The sequence below is a fragment of the Sceloporus undulatus genome, chromosome 3 (genome assembly GCF_019175285.1).
Source record: "Sceloporus undulatus isolate JIND9_A2432 ecotype Alabama chromosome 3, SceUnd_v1.1, whole genome shotgun sequence".
NCBI classification, from domain to species: domain Eukaryota; kingdom Metazoa; phylum Chordata; class Lepidosauria; order Squamata; family Phrynosomatidae; genus Sceloporus; species Sceloporus undulatus.
The window spans coordinates 223,511,675-223,536,242 of NC_056524.1; the positions used below are offsets into that span (position 1 = coordinate 223,511,675).

Genomic DNA, 24,568 nt, shown 5'->3' on the forward strand with positions numbered 1-24,568 from the left:
AGTAATGTGGCATATTGTTCTTTTTAGGATTAAATGAATGGTCAAGAGGTGATGTTTGAAAAGGTAATGTCCTGAGAAAGTTGTAATTAAAGTTTCTAACAGCACCATCTTAAAGCTTTTAACAATGCCATCCTATACATGGTTACATGGTGTCCTACTCTGTTAGTGGTGCTTGTTCCATAGCATGTGTGTTTCAGATTATGATCTTAATGCAAATGCAAATGATTTTAATGCAAAGCTACTGGGGAGAAATGAGTTAATCGGTTTTGCGTCCTTTGGTTTTATGGAGGGATTGCCGGCACTTGTTCTGTTTGACCTTGTGGTAAGCAGCAGGACTTCAAAGTATACCAATGTACTGGTTCAGCTCTTTTCTAGTGCATTTAATTACATATAAAGGCTTGTGTTAAAAGAAGACTAACCATTTAAATTAAAATAGATTAAAATGGCACGTGATTAGCCCTTGCTTGAAAATGCAGGTCCCATTGAAAATGTAAATGATGGGTAGATGTGTAGTGTGCATGAAGGTGCATGTTTTGTATGAAAATAACAAAGTAAGTCATTTGCTAGAAGACAAAAGCAAAATTTCTAAAGCAGTGGTTCCCAACCTTTTCTGTGTCCCACACCCCTAGGAAGCTTAATTTCTTAATTTTTAAAACCACAAATGGAACCATGTACAATATTGTGGGTGAACAAATTGAACTTTAAAAAAATAAGCTTTTAACTCATTGCATAAAATGCCAGTCTAAACTGAGCAATTAGATTCTAATTTATTGAGAAAAAATTCTAAACTATTGTAAGGCCCGTTACAAATGGGCCTAAAAGTGTGCTCTCCGCGCGTGCTAGGGTTAGAAAGGGGCGTCCTTTCCAGACGCCCCCAACCCTAGCATGCGCGGAGCGTGCACAAAATGGCGGCGGCCGTTCCACACGGCTGCCGCCATTACTATGTCACGACCGCGCCGCCTCTATATGTGGCAGCGCGGACGTGACATCGTCACGCTGCGCCAGGGCACATAGTGCGCCCTTTCCCCAGCCGCAAAAGGAGCTCCGAAACGGAGCTCCTTTTGCCATTTGCATCTCTGGGCGCAGCCTTCAGACGGCTGCGCCCAGCAACGCAGAGGAGAAAGGGGCCAAGTGGCCCCTTTCTCCTCCTCCCAGCTGCCGCAGGGTGTCCTTGGGGCTTGAAGCCCCAAGGACACCCCTTTCCAGGTTGCGGGGAAGGGGCCTTTTGCCGCTTCCCCGCAGCCTGGAAAGCGGCAGATTGGGGCCTCAGCGGCTGCCGCTCTGGCCACTGAGGCCCCGATCTGGCTGGGAAAGGGGCCAGTGCAGGTCGCCGCTTTTCGGCGGTCTGTAACCCACCTAAATTTCTCTCCTTTTGATTAAATAAACAATGGCACTACTATCTATTCAACACAACCACCTACTACCACTTCTCAAGGCACACTGGGAGCTGGCTCACTCAAGGACACAAACCACTCTTTGTCACACACCCTGAAATTCCATCTTGCAGTCCCTGGGGGTGTGGGCACCCCAGGTTGGGAAATTCTATTTTAAACCTTTATGGTTTATTTGGTCTCCTCTCTACAATTTCTATTTTCCTTCCTCTTATGTTTTCTTGCAGTGCAGATCTCCCTTGTTATTTCCCATTTCATGCACAGATACTTTATTCCTTCCAGCTTCTTTTGAGGTTTTTGCAGTCTGATGTCCATTTCTCAGTTCAAGCTTTTCTTTTTGTTTCCCTATAACATTGCTCTTGAGCATTCTGTTTCCTTCTATTTTTGGTGGTGCAGGTTTATCTTTATGACATGGCAGATCTAATAGAAAGTGGATTTGAGGATTGCCTGCAGTAAATGCTCCACATTTTGCGGAGAGAAGGGTTGTCCAAGAGCACAGTGTTCTTTCCCCCCAAATATAAAGCAAACAGATGAGGCACAGAGTCACAGATTACATTATTCTGTTGCAAAAATAAAGCTGAATGGGTGGTTTAACTAAGAGATAAGCAGTGTTATCTATTATTTACTTTTTTGCTATGTCACCTGAGGATTTTGAAGTGAAGAGTTATTTGACCTGCCCTGCTAGTCAAGATAAAGTTGTGTAACTAAGAGTCTCCTGTACCAAAAATCTACCAATCTTAGGACAAAGCAAAATACCAAAAACAAATGAAGATTTTTAAAAATGTTTATTTTAACAAAATTAAATTCTATTAAACTTTTTTAAAGTAATTGTTAAAAGTAAGAAGATTTGAAACAAGTAGATCTGTGTTAAGATCTTCTCTTTTAAACACATAAAATGGCATCATAGCTGTGCAGTACTTTGACCTAAATTCTATATTTCAGTCATAGAATCGTAGCGTTGGAAGAGACCCCAAGGGCCATCCAGTCCAAACCCCTGCCATGCAGGAACTCTCAATCAAAGCATCCCCGACAGATGGCCATCCAGCCTTTGTTTAAAGACCTCTAAAGAAGGAGACCCCACTACACTCCAAGGGAGTGTGTTCCACTGTCAAACAGCCATTACTGTCAGGAAGTTCCTCTTAATGTTGAGGTGGAATCTGTTATCCTGGAGCTTGCATCCATTGTTCCAGGTCCTGTTCTTTGGAGCAGCAGAAAACAAGCTTGTTCCTCAATGTGACATCCCTTCAAATATTTAAACATGGCTATCATATCATTTCTTAACCTTCTCTTCTCAAGGCTTAACATCCCCAGCTCCATAAGTTGTTCCTCATAAGGCATAGACCCTTCACCATTTTAGTCGCCCTCCTTTGGACACGCTCCAGTTTCTCAACTTCCTTTTTGAATTGTCATGTCCAGAACTGGACACAGTATTCCAGGTGAGGCCTGGCCAAAGCAGAATATAGTGGCACTGTTACTTCCCTTGATCTAGACACTATACTTCATTTTGTTAGCTTTGGCCCAGCTTTCTAGTCTATTCAGGTCTTTTTGAATTTTGATCCTGTCCTCTGGGGTATTAGCTACTCTGCCTAATTTGTATAAAGTAATCTCAGAAATTCCCAGGTTGGCTGTGTAGTGATGCACAATTTATGCTTTTGATTGTTATGGATTTTCTCTTGGTCCTAGGAACTGGCTTGAATCTAGGAGTTTCCAGACTATGGATCACCAAGATTATCCACAGAGCTTAACATTGGCCTTGTTGTGCTCTGCTTTAAGACAGGCAGTATCCCACACTTTTACATTCCTCCTTACACTATAGAAGTCTCTTCTAATAGCAGCTGCATATGGTATATTATTAGTACACTACAATTATGTGCATCTCTGCTCAGAAATCAAATCAACCCACCCTGAAATACATTTTTGCCAGTAGTTGCATGAAATTTGAAAGCAGATTTCTTTGCTGAATCGTAGTGACAACTCACTCGATCAATAAATGTATCATAATCTTCAAACCACAGTTACTTGTGCGTGGCATTGTATTGGGAAAGTATTGTCATTAAAAGATCGACATTTTCACCAATTGTGGCTTGACATCCAATATGTCAATGAGGTTTTAATACAGAATAGTTTAACAGAAAAATGTACATGAAGTTATACTGTATTTTAGTTTTGGGACTCAGTACTCTATTGTAGACTGGTTGTCCATTCCAGATTTTACTTAGCATTGAGCTAAATGTATACTTAGCATGGAGTTCTTTTGTTGGATGCACAAATATCCATTACTATGCCTCTTTCTCTGCCCTGCCCTCAGGCAGATCATATGAACCAAATGAGTGATGACTTGCCTTCATTGAAGGTTGCTTCTTAACTTACTTCACGAGATCTTTTTTCTTCTAACATCTTTTTTTAGAATGTGAGACAGGCTCAAAACTAACATGGTTGCGAGCCAGCATGGTATAATGGTTTTAGTGTTGTCCTATGACTCTGGAGATCATTGTTCGGATCCCTGCTTGGCCATTGATACCCACTGGATGACCTTGAGCAAGTCACATTCTCTCAGCCTCAGAAGAAGATGCAGGCAAACCTCCTCAGAACAAATCTTGCCAAGAAAATCAAATTCTATGACCTTGATTCGCTTTCCACAATAGCATTTGATTACATTTGATTTTCCCTTATATACAATGACAAAATTAAGGTTTATTTGTTTTTTTAATGTATATATTTTTAAAAAGTATATTTTCAAGCCATGGATGGTTGAATTTGTGGATAAAGATTCCTTGTATATGGAGGGCCGACTGTTCTGGCAGGTTAGATCACAGGTCTTCTCACTCAGGTTTTGAAGTGTTGTGTCTTCCTTTGACTAACAGTGTGGTATACAGTGATGCATTGCTTTCTCCTCCTTGCATCTTGGGTTTCTAATTGTTTTCCTTTATCCAGTGAAAACTAGTTTCCTGCTATTGTAATGTTCAATACTGCAGCTGCTGTTCCCTGCTTCCCTTTTATCTGTGTTATTCTGTCCAAATGTGTTTATTGTCCAGAGTTCCATGAAGGAGAAGACCACAACCAAGCCTTGGAAGTGGATTGTATCGTAAATAATTTGGATGTTAGTAGAACTGTTACATATATGAAGCTAATTTTTCCTGCTGTATATAGAAAACTAATTAGCCTTTGTAAACCACTGGAGGCTTTGTCTTGAATGATGACATATATTTTAAATGGATACAGTTCCTTTTGCCCACTTTCCCCTTTATATCATCCTTGGATTTTATTTTCTCCTTTACAAATCTTGAGTCAGGGTTATCTTTCTTTTTGATGCAAAATACCTGTATTTTTTTTTCCAACTGGCTGCATCTCACAACTGTTTTCCATACCTCTAAACCTTCCACCAAGCTATGTGAAGTATTGTTAAGATATCACTTTCTTTCCATTTCTACAGCCCCCACCCATCCCCAATAATTTGTTCTATCATTTTATTGGATCAGTGTGATTATCATGTCTTGTACATCACTGCACAGTTTTACTATCAGGGCTTTTGGTTAACATCCTGGCAATTCCCTTCCTTTTTGCTGTTTGTTTTGTTTATAAAGGTTAATATACACCTGAAAAACCAGACAGGTGTTCAGGCTTCTTTAGATAGTTCATGTTTTAATACTTCAGCTTTCCACAATTGTGTATGCCTGCACAATTTAATGTCTGCAAGTTGAGAAAAAAAGGGAGATGCCATCAGAACCTAGCTCAGTCACCTTTCTGTCTTCAGTTACTATACCATCCTTTTTGGGGTACTGCAAGGCCTGAAGGGTGCAGCTCTGACATTTTGCTCAGTCTAGCCTAAATCCAGGTGTGGAGCATGGAAAGCATGTTGGCTGTCCCAAATTGACTTGACAGAGTAGTTTCACTGCAAGCATTTGCATGTTCAGTTTATGATTGCTTATGCCTTTGTCATTTATTCTTCCTACTGTATCACTTTTCAGTCTTAATAGTAATTACCACTAGTTTTTGCCATCTGTAGCCTCTTTTAACTTTATAATTTTTTTTAAAAAATGTTGTTAATGAATAGATCAGTGTTTAGGATTTATTAATTCTTACATGAGTTTTTCCACGAGTTTGTTACTAAAAAGACATCTAGTAAACTTGTGATGATTGTTAGTCTGATAGCAATAGTTCCTTTTGACCTAGCATGAACTTTTGAGGATACTCTTATTAACTTTTGTTAATGATGCAGCAGTAATTCACTCCCGAGAGATTTTATTTTGTTCGTAAATATGTTGTCTCTAGTCTCTGGTGTTGACTACTAGGCAAATCTCTGCAGCTTCTGTGGGCTGTGCAGTGAAACTAGCAGCTGTGCAACAAGGTTATATTCCTGTTGGGCAAGCTCTAAATCAGGTGACAGTACTCATACATTTTGACTCAAGTTTGGTCTTCTCAGAACAAAGCATTAAACTCATGCCTAGTTCTAAAGAAGTTCCAAGAAAAGTGCCAGGGCAAGAAGAAACTGCTCCTCTCTGTGTGGCATCGGATGTGGTAAGAAGAAGGGTGGAATGACTGTTGACACTTTGGTGTGAAGCTGCTCTTAATAGTAAGGAGAGTATTGCATGATAGCTCCTGTTTTGTTCATCATGGCTAAGCCAGAAGTACCAGGACCATTTCCCTGAATCTCAGTAAAGAGTTTAATTAAAATCCATTGGAAAGCCGATAGCATAGTTAAAATGCTCCTTATTTACTTTACTGTATTATTCCATTGAGTTATATAGTCGATATTATATGATGCGAGTTTTAGCATTGCCCAGATGCACCAACAGAAGTGTGTTCTGTTCCATAAGAGTCTTAAGTGCTACTACAGTTTCCAGCTAAACCCCACTTCTTTGAAACAGTAACCTATCTTGCAGATTGACAGAGCACATGCTCTTCTTGTCTATCCTGAGTTGACCTTGTGGTAAAAACTCAGCTTACCCCACTTTTGTGTTTGGTCACAATTCCTGTGAGCAATTGTATATCTTTTCAATTACCATTTGGACCCTACTTTTTTAAAACCAGTATCAGGCCCATCTTTGTTGCAAATATGTGGTGCCCAGCTCAGGTTTATGGATTTGAATTAAACCTTTGTTCTCTGCTGCCCCAAAATGACTGTTTTAAGCTTTTTGTCCTTTCTTTTTTCTTTTGGAGTACTGAGGGCATATTACCTAGGTGACAAAATTACACATTTCAAATTTAGTGTTAAAGGTTAAGGAAATACCGAATGCTCCCACTTCTTTCAAATTGAGAATGCTCCTATTGTTGCAATGTTCCAAGTAGATAGTAACCCTACCCATAAACACTGAGTAGACTTTCTCCAAAGAGCCAGCATGGTGTAGTAGTTTGAGTGTTGGACTTGGAAGTCAGAGTTCAGTTCCCCATGGAAACCTGTTGAGTAAGTTTGGGTGAGTGACACACTCTCAGCCTCTGAAAACTCAATGATAGATTTTATTTAGGGTCACCATAACTTGGAAATGACTTGAAAGCACACAACAACAAAGACTCCATTTCTGTGACTGTTTGCTTAGTTGTTTGAGCAGGTTGTCCCAGTGGCACAGGTATTTGCAGTTTGACTGTCTGTAAATGTTATAATACATTCATTAGTTCTTAAAGTGTCATAGGACCATCTGTTGGTTTCGCTGCAATGTGGCTAATGTGGGTAGTTATGGAGTCTTGTGGGTTAACCACTCTTCTCGAAAGATCTTTGATTAAGTTGGAAGTTCTTCTCATGTGCAAAAGTACAGTATTTAGAGTTCAAGAAACCAGGCAGTTATACTGTACTGTATAGTGCATGAGTTGGGCATTGTTGGGGTTGGGGATCTAAAATTGTCAGAGCTAACTTTATAGAGCTCTTTGCTTTTCTCAGTCTCCAGTTTTAAGTGTGTTCTTGATTCAGTGAGGCTCTACTAAACTACATTCCTATCTTCTGACTGATGTAAGATTTCTTGGCAGGTTTTAATATCTTCTGGTTTCTCTGACTCTGTATGTCACACAGTTGGAGATGCTTTTGCAGCCAGAAATTTCATATCTGACATCTGCTACTAATCTACAGTTTCTTATCCTAACTTGGGGTACTTTTGTGCAAAAAAGGGGGGGCTGAGGGGAGCTGTGTCACATCACCAATATGGAAATCTAACTTTAATTGGTCTTTACAATAGGATTTGATAGTATGATGTGGACAGTGCATGACTCTTTGCTGTAGTAAGTGCACCCAAGAAATAATTGACACAAAGATCGGTTTCTTTAAAAAGTTACGTTGGCAGAAACTTGGTTTTAAGACAGGTTAATTGTATATTATCCAACATTGTTATAACACTCTGTGAACAGCAATAGTGAAGTACTGAATGGATAAATTACTTTAAAACTTAAACCAGTGTGTTGGCTGCTGTTATTGTTTTACTGTATTCTTTTGAGGAGGTCTTGTTGAACTGTGTTACAAACTTTTAAAAAAATGCAAAGTTGTTATTCCCTTTTAGCATAGTGTAGATGTAAGACACCATGTTACACTAGATCCCACAATTGCACAACTGATTGAGCAATAGGTGCCATGCCCTTGAGCTTACCCATTGTGCCACAATCAATTAGGTCTCCACCCACTGTGTCAGAAGTAGAGGAGAAAGGTGTGTGTGTGGTACACGCTTGAGAAATGACTGGCTGAGCTAGGAGTCCATATTTCTGCACTCTCTGGGAAAGTAAAATTACTTTACAACTACATTTATGTCACCTTAATTCCTCAAGAGGATTCCAGACAATACTTCACAGATTGGATCCTAGCTCAAATTTATCTGAGTAACTTCCTGCCCAGTAAAATTATGTTATTACATATATGATAATAGAATTTTAGTACTTTAAAGAGCTGATCAATTTCCCCGTTTTTTGAAAACAGAAGCTGGCAGGCTGACAGACAGCTCACAGGACGGACTTTCTGGCTACTGACCATTTAGCTGGTAAGTTTAAACATATGTGTACATTGGACCCTGTGGGAGTTCAATTCCAGGGAGCCCTGCAGATGCTAAAAATGTGGATGATTGCACCCCATATGATTCAGTGGTGGTGACATAAGGATATACAGTTCAGCATGTGCACATCCATGTTGCCGTCAATGAATAATACAGGATGGGGCATGATGATCAATGGGGGGCAAATTTGTGGATTAGAAGCCCGCCTATAGGGCGGGCCCACTGCATAAAAAGAGTATGCATATCAGACTCATAGAATAATAGAGTTGGAAGAGACCGCAAGGGCCACCCAGTCCAACCCTGTGCCATGCAGGAAATCTAAATCAAGCATCCCTGACAGATGGCCATCCAGCCTCTTTTTAAAGACCTCCAAGGAGGGAGATTCCACTACACTCCGAGGAAGTGTGTTCCACTGTCAGACAGCCCTTACTGTCAGGAAGTTCTTCCTAATGTTGAAGTGGAATCTCTTTTCCTGTAGCTTGCATCCATTGTTCCGGGTCCTAGTCTCTGGAGCAGCAGAAAACAAGCTTGCTCCCTCCTCAATATGACATCCCTTCAAACATTTAAACAGGGCTATCATATCACCTCTTAACCTTCTCTTTTCCTGGCTAAACATCCCCAGCTCCCTAAGTCGTTCCTCGTAGGGCATGGCTTCCAGACCCTTCACCATTTTAGTCACTCTCCTTTGGACATGCTCCCGTTTCTCCACATCCTTTTTAAAATGTGGTGTCCAGAACTGGACACAATATTCCAGGTGGGGCCTGACCAGAGCAGAATATAGTGGCACTGTTACTTCCCTTGATCTAGACACTATACTTTTATTGATGCAGCCTAAAATTGCATTGGCCTTTTTAGCTGCTGCGTCGCACTGTTCACTCATGTTCAACTTGTGGTCTGCTTGGACTCCCAGATCCCTTTCACATGCAGTTTCATTCAGCCAGGTGTCCCCCATCCTATACCTATGCATTTCATTTTTCTGCCCTAAGTGCAGTACCTTACATTTCTCTGTGTTGAATTTCATTTTGTTAGCTTTGGCCCAGCTTTCTAGTCTATTCAGGTCATCTTGAATTTTGATCCTGTCCTCTGGGGTATTAGCTACTCCCCCTAGTTTTTTGTCATCTGCAAATTTGATAAGTATGCCCCCAATTCTTTCATCCAAGTCATTGATAAAGATGTTGAATAGCACTGGGCCCAGGACAGAGCCCTGTGGGACCCCACTGGTCACTTCTCTCCAGGATGAAAAGGAACCATTGTTGAGCACCCTTTGGCTTCGGTCAGTCCTTGTACAATGGACCCTTGATATACTGTGGTTTGGTTCTAGAACCCGCGTCGATACCAAGGCCATTGATGCTCAAGTCCCCTTAAATACAGTGACAGAGTAAAATGATGTCCCTTATACAGTGGTACCTCGGGATACGAAATACCCAGGTTACGAAATTTTCGGGATACGAAAAAATCCCATAGGAAAACATTGTTCCGGGTTACGAATGTTTTTTCGGGTTACGAAAAAACTTTTGGTGCTTTTTTCGGCTTTTTCGCACGGAATCGCGGCTTTTCCCCATTAGCGCCTATGGCAATTCGCCTTACGAAGGCTTTTCGGGTTACGAACGGTGCCACGGAACGAATTAATTTCGTAACCCGAGGCACCACTGTATATAAAATGGCAAAATCAAGGTTTGCTTAATACAATTGATATTTTTTAAAAATACTTTCAAGCTGTGGATTATTGAATCTGTGAATAAAAATCAGTGGATACAGAGGGTCGACTGTAGTCACTTTAAATTTTGATTCTTGCAGTGCCCATCAATCCTTCGTGAATTTCACAATTCTGTATACAGTAATCTTGTTTAAAGAAGGTATGCAGTGAATATGAGTATTTTAATTATTTTCTCAGTGCTTATATTTAAGTTACACATAGCACTTTTTTGAACTATAGTGCACCCTTTTTTTATGCGGAGAATCTGTTCTGCTCCCTGTCCGTCCCCCCCGCGTAAAAAAACTGCTTATGCTCAAGCCCCATTGAAAGTAATGGGGCTTGTGCATGTAGTGGCGTGCATGCCTCGGGCCCGTGCCCCGTTCATCTAAATGGGACACACTGCCCCCTGCGTCCCGCGCGGCTCCCTCACAGCTTTCAGCGTATGCTGAAAGCAACGTATAATGCATTCACATATAACGCGGGTGCACTGTACTAAAATTGCAGAATGTGGAATGTAATAAAAAATCTTCCTGAGCTGTATTGGGAATACAGATTGACTTGTCAAAAGATACAGATTTTAACTCTTCAGGTTTGTTTTAAAGCTAGCCTGTCAAATACTGAAGAGAGCCATTATGATATGAAGAAGGCATAGTATTGCTTGGAACATACACTAAATATTACTGTTTTATGTAGCGTCTCTCCCTACATAATCCGCCCCGCACCCTCAGAATAACAGGGAAATATGTCCTTGAATGGCCAAAAGTAAGATTGGCAGTGACACACCAAAGAGCTTATTCTACAATGGCTCCAACTCATTGGAATGTGCTTCCAGAAGAGATTCGCCTGAGCTCGACATTGGAGACCTTCAAGAAGGCATTAAAAACTTATCTCTTCCGGAAAGCATACCCTTCCAATTTGTAGAATCTGGTCCCTAATGGATGAAGTTTTTTATCCAATGCCCGACTGTCATTATATATGTTTTTATTTCTTGAATTGTATGGACTGTTTGATAATTGTACTATGACTTGGATCATAGAATTTTAATGATGTAAACCTCTTTGATCGGAAGGAAAGGCGGTATATAAATAAAAGTTTTATTATTATTTATTATTTAAAACAATATGCACAGTTTTAGAAAGACATGAGAAAGTTAATAAAATAATTGAAGAAAGTCTAGATAGTCTTTTTAAATATCCAGATTACTTTAAAAAGAAATGTGCCATATTTGAGTCAGTTAAAAGGGTTTATGTACAATTTCTCATAATTTAGATGGGTATTGCTCAGTTCTTATAATTGACAAGTAGTAGGGTTAAATGGGAAGTGATTCTCACATAACATGCAATCAGTTTCTTTCATTAGATATCTGAAGACAATTTGTCAAATTAAGAGCTAGGCACCTTTTGACCTTGTCAGCTTTCTGAACTGCAACTCCCATCATTCTTAGCCACCATAGCTAGTGATGAGAGCTGCAGTTCAGCTACCCATGGAAAACCACTAGTTGTCTACTCCTAGTATAACAGGATTTTAAAAAATACTATACGTTTCTTGTTGTTGTTGTGTAACTACAAGTCATTTCTGACTTATGGCAACCCTAAGGCAAACCTATCACAGGGTTTTCTTGGCAAGTTTCTTCAGAGGAAGTTTGCCATTGCCATCCTCGGAGGCTGAGAGAGTGTGACTTGCCCAAAGTCACTCAGTGGATTTCCATGGCTTTAGCCAGAATTCTAACCCTGGTCTCCAGAATTATAGTCTTGTGCTCAAACCGCTACACTGACTGATTTGCTGTGTTCTCTGGTGAATACCTATTAGCCAAAATGGCTTGCATGCTACAAGGTAATGAAACAAAACAAAATGGACACCTATATTTATTTTGACATATCTGAAACTGGCTGATGTCAGTATAATGAACTAGAGGCTCAATATCCTATACTAATATAGCATTTCATAGATCAGATAACAAAATTCAGAATATTGTTTCATGTACAATAATATTGTTTCTAACATATCTCATGGAAGACCCAGGTCTATAAGAAACAACAAGGATGCTTAACTCACAAGTATGTAGTTGTGGAAACAAGTGTTTGACTCATGCTAAGTTGCCTCTCTCACTCCACCTGTAAACTGGGGCTTATACACATAAATCCATATATACAGGGATTCTTAAGAGCCAGCACATAGTAGTGGTGTCAGTGTTGGACTAGGACAATGGGAGACCAGAGTTTGAATCCTTGCTTGGCTATAGCAACCCACTGGGGGACCTTGGGCAAATCACGCTCTCTCAGCTTCAGAAGAAAGCAAGGGCAACCGCTCTCTGAACAAATTCTGCTAAAAAAAAACCATGATAGAGTCACCTTAGGGGTCCCATAAGTCAGAAATGACTTTAAGGCACACCATAACACTAACAGAGGTTCTTGCTTTTATTGAAAGTTCATGGAGAAGGAGATTATGTAGCCCCAGTTTTCACTCCTGCTCCCTGATATGTACACACACACACACACACACACACACAGAGAGAGAGAGAGAGAGAGGGGGGGGTCTGGAATTATATCTGTAATAGCACATTATGGTAGATCTAACAGAGACACATTGTTTTAGTCAACAGTTTCCTTAGGTGGGAATATCTTTCACTTTACATTGAATCTTATACATAGAAACTGTTGATACTTTGCTATTCTAGCCTTTTGTCCTTCTAAATTGTGAAATTCCTTATTCTCACAGAGAAAAGTACAGAGTTTGGATATTTTGGACTACTGAATCCCTCCACTAGTGCTTCTAGTTCTCTTTAAGTGCCATGATGCTATTATAGAGACTTTCCCAGCTTTGGAGAATTTATAGAGGTAACACTATGCAACAATGATAGCATACACCACTCTTTTGCCAAGGTAGTGGACAGAGTTTCATGGCACAACTTATAATCTCTGTGATAAATTGTTGTGCTTGGGAACTAGTGATTCCACTTGCTTATTAAACCAAGGAACTTTGCTAGTTTTGTTTTGTTCTTAAAGCGGTGACTATCATGACAGTCTCCTTTCTTATCACTAGTGGCATACCCGGATTGTGTGTGGGTGGGAAATCGACCATGAGCTCTGTGGCAGTTTTGACCCAGGAAAGCTTCGCTGAACATCGCAGCGGTCTTGCTCAGCAACAAGTGAAAGGTAAGGTGAAAAGACAGATTTATTGTCAAATCCTAGTTGCAAGTTGCTGAACAAAAGTTGTACCACCTGCTGCAGTGCTTAATTACTTTTTGCAGAAGCCATTTTTCTTGATTCTTGAATGGAACTGTAAAATTTATACTAACATGGCACTAATCTTAACAATCAAACTGCTTTAGAATTCAAGTTACTGGATATGGAAGAAGTTAATGTTAGTTCTTTTAATTTTGCTAAGCTGTTCCTGTGTGTATGGCACTATTATTTCAACCCTTTTTCCATATAGCATATTTGTATACTCCACATTTTGAATCTTGTGTTTACAGATATTGCTGTGCTATTAACACCAAAATCCTTAATTTGTGATCATACTATCTAGGGCTTTGGGGAAATGGAAATCCAAGAACATCTGAGGTCCCAGAATTGGGAGTCACAGTTCAAATGTTGAAATGCTTCTGCTAAGGCTAAGTTATTTCTAGTAAGAGCTTTAATAACATGTGCTGGCATTTCTGGTCCCAACCACTTACCGTTAAAACGCAGACTCAGAACTTCTCTAAAATTTAATTGAGGCCTTGGGTTGAAAAAGACAGGATCCTTACTTAGAACAGAATTTGAGCTAAATTATCTTATAAGTCTTAGTAAATGGAATTTTGTAAGTGTGAGCAAATAGCAGGATATTTTGTCAATCAAGATATGGTCCTGATTGGGAATGGAGAATGTATGTCCCTCTAGATCAGTGGTTCTCAACCTTTGGTCCTCTAGATTTTTGAGACTTCAACTCCCAGAATTCCTGAACAATGAGCATACTGACTGGGACTTCTGGGAATTGAAGTCTAAAACATATGGAGGCCCAAAGGGTTGAGTATTCATGCTCTAGATGGTCTTGGGCTACAACTCCCATCATGTTTAACCAGCATAGTCGGTGAGTGATCAGTACAGCAACATCTTTGTAGCCACATGCTCCATGTCCCTGTTTTCAATAGAGGATAGACGAAACTGTGTGAAAGTAGCATGAAAGTAGCATGGAGTGATAGACAAAGATTCTTATGCGTCGATGGTACAACATAGCTGTGTCAGTGGTCGGAACTTGCAAGCAAAACTGGAGTTATTCGTGAATGCACTACTCCACTAGTAAATATTAACAAAAGTACATGGGAACAGGTGGCCGTAAAGGGGCAACTTGACACCACCCTTTTGAGTGCTGGATTGGGACTGCAACAACTGCACACTATGGCTCTAATCCAGATTTTTTTCTGGTGCAAAAAAGCAGCAAAATGCTGCTCCATTTTGCTCCGGAAAAAGGGTGGCTTTTCCTCTGTAGTTACAGCTTTTCTGCACTCATGCAGTGTATGAATGCTAGAGCACCACAACACTGTCCGCTGTGTGGTTGGGCAGGCAGCATGACATCAGCTTGGGGGTGGTGTTGGGGAGTGTGTCATCTAAATGCCATGCCCCCATGCCACCCCCAAGCTGGCATATTGTGCAGAACTGCTTTGCCCCTTAGTCTTGTACTTGTTCTTGCTGTTCTTACCCCAATATGAAAATAACTTGCTAATTCAAAAGGCAGTTTGAGATCTGTTACACAACAGCTTAGAAATAATTATCAGGTGAGCTATTCCAATCTTCGAAGTAGTTAAATTGGTCATCTGCTTGCTCTTTTCAACAAATTTACATGCCACAATACTTTGGTTGTAATGAGGAAGAGGTGCAATGTGCACGAGTACCTGAATGTGTCTTGGGGTAGAAAGAACTATTTTTTAAGAGATGTGGACTTCCTCATCTCTTAATTGACAGAAATTACTACTTGTGGATTAGAAAACTGAAAGCAGCCTAATTTTAAGCCAGTTATTCTGACTATGTAACCAGGGTCTGTTTTTCTTCCATAAAACAACAGAGTACGTTTAAAAAGAAATTTGCAGTGTTGGGAAGGAGAATAGTGGTGATGACTGTACATCCATGAAATCTTTCTTTGTTTCCTTGGTTTCTCTACTCTAGTTACAGCTTTAAATGCTGAAGAAGAGAATGACCCTCCAACTTACAAGGACGCTTTCCCTCCTCTCCCTGAGAAAGCTGCATGTTTGGAGCCAACCCAGGAACCTACCGGTGCCTGGAGCAAAATCCGACCAATCAAGGCTTCTGTTATCACTCAGGTTGGGTCCCCTCTTCTTCCCAATGGCTTGTTTTGCTACCCTCAGAATGCAACACAGGCATTTTTTGAAAAAAGAGCTGAAGGCAGATACTTTCCCTCTCTATTGTATTGTTGTGAATAATAAAGTGCAAGAGGATTGCTTGACTAGGTCAAATTAATTTGCTTGCAAAAGGCAGCATATGTTTGATGTTAACAAATTATTTGGGTATGTAGAGAAAGACATGATTGAGTAATGGTTCCATTGAGCAACTAAAAACATGGCCCTGGAACAAGATGGCACAACATTAGTCCTCTGGTAGGATATGTACTTATCTCTTAAAGTCATTTCCAGTCTGAAAAAATAATTTTTTAAAAATTGTGATACAATACAAAACTTCCTTATTCACACCTTTTTTAAATGTTGTGTCCAGAATTTTTTCTATTAGTTAGATTCTTGGCAGTACATGTACATACTGTATAAATTAGATTACTGGGACTTACTCCCAGGTAAATGAGTGTAGAATTATGGGAAACATCTTCATTAGTACTTAATATTTATTCCTAATGGAATAAAACATTGCTTTATTTGAGTTAGGTATTCCATGTACCACTGGAGGAGAGGAAATACAAGGACATGAACCAGTTTGGAGAAGGTGAGCAAGGCAAAATCTGCTTGGACATCATGCAGAAGACAGGTGCGCATCTGGAACTCTCTCTTGCAAAGGATCAGGGACTCTCCATCATGGTCTCTGGCAAGCTAGAAGCAGTGATGAAGGCTCGGAAGGAGATTGTGGCTCGGCTTCAGACCCAGGTAAGTGATTCAGTTGTCATATCTTCTTGTTTGGCCTTCTCTGGTCATGGAACTCTCAAAGTGTGGATGCTCATAAAGCCAAAGATAGTTTTTTAACGGTCCAACTCACCTGTGCGTTGCATATTCAGTGTGCTGCTGGTAAGCTGGAAAGATGCCAAACTTTTAAAGTAATTATGGCAGGGTACCGCCAAAAAGAGGTGCCTCCTCGGCGCCTCTCTCTGCTGCGCAGGAGTGCCGCAACAAACAAATTGCACGGCACTGCTGCCCAGCAAAGAAGGAGCTCCCAAAAGTGACTCCTTTTTGTGGCGGCGCAAAGTGCCAAAGATGGCATGATTATGTTGCAGCTGTGCAGCGCCGTTTGGAGGCGCTGTGCAACTGCAGCATGTGCATGATGTGGTAGGGTTGCGGGGTGTGTGTACACGCCGCCCCAAGGCAACCCTAGAGTGTCGTGGACGCGCCACAAAGGGCCCATCTGGATAGGGCCTATATTACATAGTTTATAATCCATCTTGGCTTCCTCAGTTATTTGCCAGCAGCCAATTTCAGGCAAGTAATGCCCTTCCAGAAGCTCAAATCTCTTCATGCTTATATGTGCTGTATTCATTACTTTTTCTCCCCAAGGACATTCGTTGGATTCAGTTTCCATAGTAAAATGTGATATATTGATGAATGGGAAGTAGATTTCACCCACCCCCACTCGAGCAGTGTTCCCTATTGAAAAAAATGGGCATTGAAATCAGAATTCTCATTTTTTTGACAAAGGATTTGTCAGGATTAGAGAAGGACTGCCCCATGACTCAGTGTGCATATGCTGCCTCATATACCTTCACTTGAATGAAATGAGAAATTGCTTATAAATTCAGGATGGATAAAACAATGTACTTATATGTACAATGCAGAAGTAACTTCTGATATTTTCTATTACAAGAGATAGTAAACAGGGACTGTTTAACCTTTAAAATATTAGCCTAGTTCATGGAGGATAAGTCTGTCTGTAGTTATTAGCTGTAAAAGTTAAATGAAACCTCTGTGTTCAAGTACAGTATGTCATTAGTAAGCGTTCCAGAGACCTTGGGCCATTGCTGTCTTTCTAAGAAGCTTTGGAGGCAACTGACTGTACATTGCAGAAAATAAGAAACTGGAATAAATTGACTTTTGGACTGAATCAGAAGGTGTCCATGCATTCTTATAAAGCAATTTGATCCAGAGGCAAGAGTTGCAAGTATTTGACAGTAACCATGCATTTTAGCTCTTGTTCCATTCATCTTAATCATAGATACTTAAAGTATTTTACTAGCACAGTACAAGATGTCTGTTCAAATGTATGACTACAAAGGGGGTTGACTACAAAGATAAATATTGTAGAATAATGGAAACTGAAAAATCCTGATTGAAGGCATCACTGTAACTTATCTGGCTTCCCATTCAGGGTGGGTGAAATGTGACCATCCAGATGATGTTGGACTCCTCATGACTGGCTATGTTGCTTGGACTGTTGGGAATTGCAGTCCAACAACATCTAGAAAGCCACGCCTTCACCAAACCCAAGTTTAACATTAGTATTTTAACATAAGCATAATTATAATGAATAAATGTGCAAAGTGTTTGCTAGATACTTTTCTAAATCTATTAAATTTTATTAAGAATAAATTACTATAATTTCTTTGGTCAGAGTTAAAGGCTAAACTGAGAGTTTTTCTATGCCAGAGAGGGTTGTGTAATTAACCAATATATTACAAAGCCCTGAACAGTTTGTTCACTAGCCACACAGTTCCTGAAAAAATTTCACCTCATTGGGAAGTGATAGGAATTACATTCTAGCAGCATTTGTAGGGTCCCAATTTAGCCACCCCTGGTCTAGATAATACAGTCAAGTTACATATAGGAAGTAATAAAGCTTATTCTAGATTGTTGGACTTCAAATTGAAGTCTGGACAAATATTTTTTTTCTTTGTTTGCATGTCTGATTGCTCCTTCCTTGAATGTAGAAAATGTTTATTAGGAAAATACAAGGTGGAACCTAATAAAATTTAAAACTAATAAAATAAGTGGATGTATGCATGAGAGATAAAGGTAGGAATTTTTATTTTTAATATGTGGAAGAACTCAAACATGCAGTTTCTGTCACTCATAATCTGACATTACAGTTCAGTAAAATCTCAACCATTGAAATTTAAAATTGTGTTGAATGTGTGGATAGACTTCTGATCTCCACCAGCTGCTTACAGTGATGAACTTAGGAAGATACATGTTCTCCCTATTCTGCTGTTCCATTGTGTGCTGGGATAAGATGCCCCTGTTCACATTCTCCATTCCATGGTAGCTGAAGAAGCAGAAGACAATTGTCCCATATTAAAGTCCAGCCTCAAGTTGGTGGAGATGTGCCTAGAGTAGGACCTAGCTTTCTTTTTTATTTACTCTTTGACGTAGGCTTCAGCAACGGTGGCAATTCCCAAGGAACATCACCGCTTTGTCATTGGAAAAAATGGAGAGAAATTGCAGGACCTTGAGCTCAAAACTGCTACAAAGATCCAGATCCCCCGCCCGGATGACCCCAGCAACCAGATCAAGATCACTGGCACCAAGGAAGGGATTGAGAAGGCTCGACATGAGATCCTGCTGATCTCTGCTGAGCAGGTAAACTGTTGCACCTGTGAGAACAGTTAGCAATTCTTCTTTTGAGAGAGTATTCTGGATAAGGTAGTGACTTCTGCAGAGCATTGGTATGGCTGAAACAGTACATATGAAATAAAGTAGGTTTTTTACGCATGTATACTGAGCAACTCAGACAGTGTGGAAGCCTTACTGCCTAATAGAGGTTGTGGTGAAGCCATTACTTAAAATTATTGGTTAGTCTCTTAACATTCCATTTTTGGGCAAGGTTCTGGAGTATGTGGTGGCCTCCCAGTTCTGAAGGGTTTCTGGCTTAGACAGATTATCTAGATCCATTTCTATCTCACTTCAGATCTGATTATGAGACGAATGCAGCTTTGGTGGATGGCCTACACAGGGAGCTGGACACGGGGAATGTGTTCCTGTTGATTCTGCTAGACCTCTCAGTGGCTTTTGATATCATTGATCATGCTATCCATCTCATCTAACTCTCTGGGATGGGACTTGGGGGCACGGTTATGTAGTGGTTCCTGTCTTTCTTGGAGGGGCAAATTAAGCTGGTGGTGCTGGGGAACTCCTGTTTGATGCTCTGTCCATTGGCCTGTGGGGTCCCTTGGGGTTGTGTTTTGTTTCCCATGCTGTTTAGCATCTATATGAAACTGCTGGGAGAGGTCATCTGGAGTTTTGTGGTGTGGTGACACAGATAGCTGATTTCACCCAACTCTGCCTATCCTTCCCATCTGATTTCAAGGAAGCTGTCTTGGTACTGAACCGTTCTTCTTTGTGGCCTCTGTGATTCAGAGAAATGAGGTTATCTGCACCTGTGCAGTGCATCATTCAGACTCTTTTAGAGCTAGGAGGTAAGTTTTTTGGCAGTAGCCCCTCCCCTCCTGGCACACATAACCAGCACCATTCCTGTTTAGCTCCTTTCTGTCTGCCTCAGCCACAGCATTGACAGGAACTGTTCTCTGAGCATTTTTTCTGCTGACTTTCTCAGTTATCAGAATATAGATTTCCCTTACTTCCCTCATTGTGTTTTGGCTTCTATATTTTCAGCCTAGTTCATCATTTTGGGTGCATGTGCCCTCAAGAGCTTATGGCTTTCTCTGTCTCCTTCAAGAAGTGCTTGTCCTCTAGGAGTAAGATCCCATAGAAGAATGACTATTCAAAGTGCCTTTTGTTCCTGGGAGAAAGGCACAACATAGGGGCTTGTTTGCATTGCCAGCCATTCACCCCTCAGGCATGATGTAATCATTTTTCCTGGCTTAAATTCTCCTGAAAGGCACAAGCTGCTCAGCTGAGAGTAGAATGCTGTATTCAGATTCTGTTGGGGTCTCCACCAAGGAGCCCTGGTGGCGCAGAAGGAGCCCTGGTGGCGCAGTGGTTAAATGCCTGTACTGCAGCCATTCACTCAAAACCACAAGGTTGGGAGCTCAAGACCAGCAAAAGGGCCCAAGCTCGACTCAGGCTTGCATCCTTCCAAGGTCGCTAAAATGAGTACCCAGACTGTTGGGGGCAAATTAGCTTACTTGCTAATTAGCTTACTTGCTGTTCACCGCTATGATCTTTAGAATAGCAGTATATAAATAAAACAAATTAATTATTATTATTATTATTATTGGCTCTCCCCAAATCTGTGCTCCACATAAATAAAGACTTCTTTGGGCTTGTCAGTTTGAGTGGCCCTCAAGCGGTCTCTTCAGGAATTGGTATCCAGGCCTGAGAGTCTGTGGCCATCCTGTGTTGGAGCCAACTGCTTAATCCTGAGCCTCTTCCTCTGAACAGATCCCTCGATACTCTCTGGTGAACCTCAGCAACCCACTCACAGGAGGTTTAAGAAGAGAGGCAGGGAGGTCAATGCTTTCTCACTGACATTCCAAGTACTGGTGCCACAACGTCTGGAGCCATTTCATACTCTAGCCTAGCCAGACCCTCTAATCAGGGTGCTCTGGATAGGGAACTTTCTACTCCTGTCTCCATTGAGTTTTGAACCTCTCGGTCCATCTGGAAGACAACATTGATGCTTTGGTGCAGGAATAGTCCCCACAGACTATCTCGGTGGGCAGAGTGTAAGAAGAGAAGATTCTCAATTCCTCCTCGTGATTCCCACTCCTAACTCCTGATCTGTACTTGACGCAGTGTCCAATCACCACCTCAAAAACAGTGCACATATCCTACCGTTCTCAGTCTTATAGCCCATGGGCATACTGGGCTCTATCTCTGCTTTAGTACCACTTTGATACTCTGAGGGAAGTGCATTGATACCACAACAGAAGGACTCGGTACAGAAGATTGGATGCAGAAAGAGTTCAGGACCTTATGTCATTGTGTCAGGTATCACTGCTATTACTATAAGAGATTTCCAGCTCAAGATTGTTTCGGCAAATGGGGCTATGATTATCCTCATCTCCACAGTGACTTTGACCCTCCTTGCCTTGCTCATCATCATCATTTCCATTAAGTACTAATATTGGTACTATCATCATGGTACCTAGCCAATTATGCTTGCCCTTGCCAACTCATTCCCATACTACAATTCCTAGCTGACAGCATGCACTGTCTCCAAGGCCTTATCATGCCATGCTTCTGAGCCATCTGCATTTGTCTCTGTCTACAACACCTTGTCCCTTGATACCATTGTCAGATCTGAAGCACACCTTGCTTTCATCTGCATCTCCATTCTGGCCTCCCAACAGAATCATCCAGTTTGGATGGAGATTTGCATAGCTAAAACTGGTGCACCAACTGCACCCATTCCTTGAGACATTAAGTCTGGCTACCGTTATACTTGCCTTGATTATATCCTGTTTGGATTATTGTAACACATTCTATGTGGGGCTGCCTTTGGAAACTCTTCTAAAATTTTAGCGGGCCTAAAATTCTGCAGCCAGAATGTTGACAGGCCAGTTCCAGGGAGCATATAATCTCCCCATATGAATCTGCCATGCTTCTAAGATCTAAAGGGGAAGGGTTTTTCTCAATCTCTCTCCCCTCACCCCACAGGCTCACTTAGTGAGGGCACAAGACAGAGCCGTCTCAATGGCTGCTCCCACTCTCTGCAATCCTCCTTCCATGGGAGGCTAGGCGGACCCAGTCTCTGCTCCCCTTTCTTTTTGTTTACGCGCCTTTTTAATTTATAAGCAGGAGAGCTTCTTTCTGAGATGTGTTATTTATTTATTTTTAACTTCTGTGTGTCTTTTAAATGATTTTACTATTTTATGTGATGATAATTGTTTTTAATTTTTTATTGTGAAGATTTATTCATTGACTCTCTTTGGAACTCATGTTGGTTTCCACTCTGGGGGAAAGGTGACATAGAAAGGAAATAAATAAATAAAGTATAAGTCTAGTCACATGGAAAAGTTTTAACTTTTGAGTTAGACTCTAGGCCACTGTACATGTATGTGACCTAAGGGAAACGGTAATATAATATCATGTTTCCCATAACAGCCATCACTACATAGAGCTATCCCTGAACCATGGAGCTGCTCAAGACAATTAGATATGGTTAGACAACAAGGTTTCCTGGGACAAATGGTTGTTTATTAGTAAGTTTTTCTGGAACAGATATGCTGTTCTTTTGTCTCCTAACCATAACATGTTCCCATGAGGGATTTAAAATATATTTCTGTTTGTATATTTAATTACATTTCTGTAATGAATTACATCCCTGGCTCCTTTGGCCTCTTCAGCTGTCAGAATATGACAGGCACTACTTGTAAAGCATCCTAGACCAAACCAAAGTTCCTGTGCCATTCTCAAATTATTTGTTTCATGTGGAGTATTGCATTTAAACACTGATGCAGTTTCAAAAACTCAGCTGACTGTATTGCATCATCCTGTCATTCCACCCTCCCTCCCCTTTCCTTATACTGTACTTCTGGACTCTGTCCTAAATTACTTCTGTCTTCAAGATCTTTCTCACATTCATGGATACTTTTTACAGCAACTTATCTTCAGCTCACTCTGGTTATAATCAGTACCACACTGTGTAGGATGAAGGTGGCGGTGGTGGGTAATCATTAAGAACTTAGATATGCAGAAACTGAAGACATGTGAACCTTAGGCTCAAGGGCTTCATACTAAGGTATGTAGGGATTTCATTAAAAATAAAGGCTAGTCATCCTTTCGTAATGGTCACTCAGAACACTTTTCTAATGGTGACGAATACCATGCTGTAGAATTTTGTGTGTGTGTGTAAATAATATATACATGAAACTTTATTTCTCAGGATAAACGTGCAGTAGAGAGGCTTGAAGTGGACAAAGTGTACCATCCTTTCATTGCTGGCCCTTTCAATAAGTTGGTGAGTGAGATCATGCAGGACACAGGGACACGAATAAACATCCCACCTCCTAGCGTCAACAGGACAGAGATAGTCTTCACTGGAGAGAAAGAACAGCTGGCCCAAGCAGTGGCTCGTGTCAAGAAGATCTATGAGGAGAAGGTATGTCTTTGTGGCCTTTGTGTGATACCATATTGAGCAGCTTTGAAGACTCAGAGATCCTCTCATCATTGTAGTGGTATTTTTACTGTGTCTTCTCTCTGATTTGTGGGGTGGTCTTCTGTGTTTAGCTTTCTTTTTGCCCTGAAACTTTATGTTGTGGCTAGCTCTTAATTCTTCCATAAGAACTAGTTTTGAACAGCTTAGCTACAGTTATCAGTTCATAAGGGCATTTTGTGGTCATGGGCATGAAAGCACACACATAGAACCAGTGATCATTTGATTAGCTAACTAATCAAGATTATTTAGCTGTGGCAGGATTCTCAGTCATAACAAAAGCACAGGAAGTGAATATTCATTACTAGACTGCACACAGATATTACTGCACCTTTTTTCCCCTCCCTCTCTTTTTCTTTTCTCTCTGTCTCTGATATGGAAGAAGACAAAGAAGGAAAAAAGGGAAAAGGAGATGCTGTCTTACTATATTACATGGTTCTTTTATAAAAGATGTACAGGTTGCTATATGTGTTTGTGTGTCCTTGCTCTGCTGCTAATCTGCTATGACTTTTTTGATGGATGATTTTTGTCCCCACAGAAAAAGAAGACTACTACCATTGCTGTGGAGGTGAAGAAGTCCCAGCACAAATATGTTATTGGCCCAAAGGGGAACTCCCTGCAGGAGATCTTGGAGAAAACTGGAGTCTCGGTCGAGATCCCACCCACTGACAGCAGCTCGGAGACTGTGATATTGCGTGGCGAACCTGAAAAGCTTGGGCAGGCACTGACTGAGGTCTATGCCAAGGTAAACAGAGTGTGGCTCACATAGAACATCCTGGTATTTCCCTTTTCCTATTTAACAAATCCTTGTTACAATAAGTGTGTCATTAAGGTTGTTTGCTGAATTCATCAGATGCAATGGTTCGGAATACACACAGTGTATTCAGTAGTACAGTAAACCTGCACCAACCCAACAAAAATGTTTGTAGTTGGTGGCCAGAATCAATAGAATGATGGCCTTACTGTGTCCATGTGACTTGCTGGAGGCTGCAACTTCCTGTTTGTTATCTGGCTTGAGAATTTGGCAGCAGGATATTGGGTTGGAATGGAAAATGGAATAGTCAGTGTCTGTATAGTTAGGAATAGTGTATATTTTTCTTGACATTTTATTGTTCACTATGCCAACAATGTCTTTTCCAGGCCAACAGTTTCACAGTCTCCTCAGTTTCTGCCCCCTCTTGGCTTCATCGTTTCATCATTGGCAAAAAAGGACAAAATCTGGCCAAAATCACCCAACAAATGCCAAAGGTATGAGCTTCTGAAAGTGGCTCATTGGGTTGGAGAAATTGCTCCAGAGTAATGGTTTAGTGT

At 40.8% G+C, this 24,568-nt stretch overlaps 1 protein-coding gene across 2 annotated transcripts in view; it reads left to right on the forward strand.

Annotated features, from left to right (window-relative positions):
- Nucleotides 1-24,568, forward strand: part of LOC121926590 (high density lipoprotein binding protein) — a 63,375-nt gene that overhangs the window by 12,320 nt on the left and 26,487 nt on the right. The window contains exons 2-9 of one of the 2 annotated variants that reach the window (XM_042459680.1): nt 8,287-8,347; nt 13,098-13,210; nt 15,200-15,354; nt 15,928-16,143; nt 18,574-18,780; nt 22,988-23,203; nt 23,796-24,002; nt 24,398-24,505. In XM_042459680.1, the coding sequence (XP_042315614.1) occupies nt 13,135-13,210; nt 15,200-15,354; nt 15,928-16,143; nt 18,574-18,780; nt 22,988-23,203; nt 23,796-24,002; nt 24,398-24,505 (1,185 nt within the window). In that variant the 5' untranslated portion in view covers nt 8,287-8,347; nt 13,098-13,134. Of the gene's footprint in view, nt 1-8,286; nt 8,348-12,873; nt 12,893-13,097; nt 13,211-15,199; nt 15,355-15,927; nt 16,144-18,573; nt 18,781-22,987; nt 23,204-23,795; nt 24,003-24,397; nt 24,506-24,568 lie in introns of those variants that run through there. The other variant, XM_042459681.1, reaches the window with a different exon arrangement.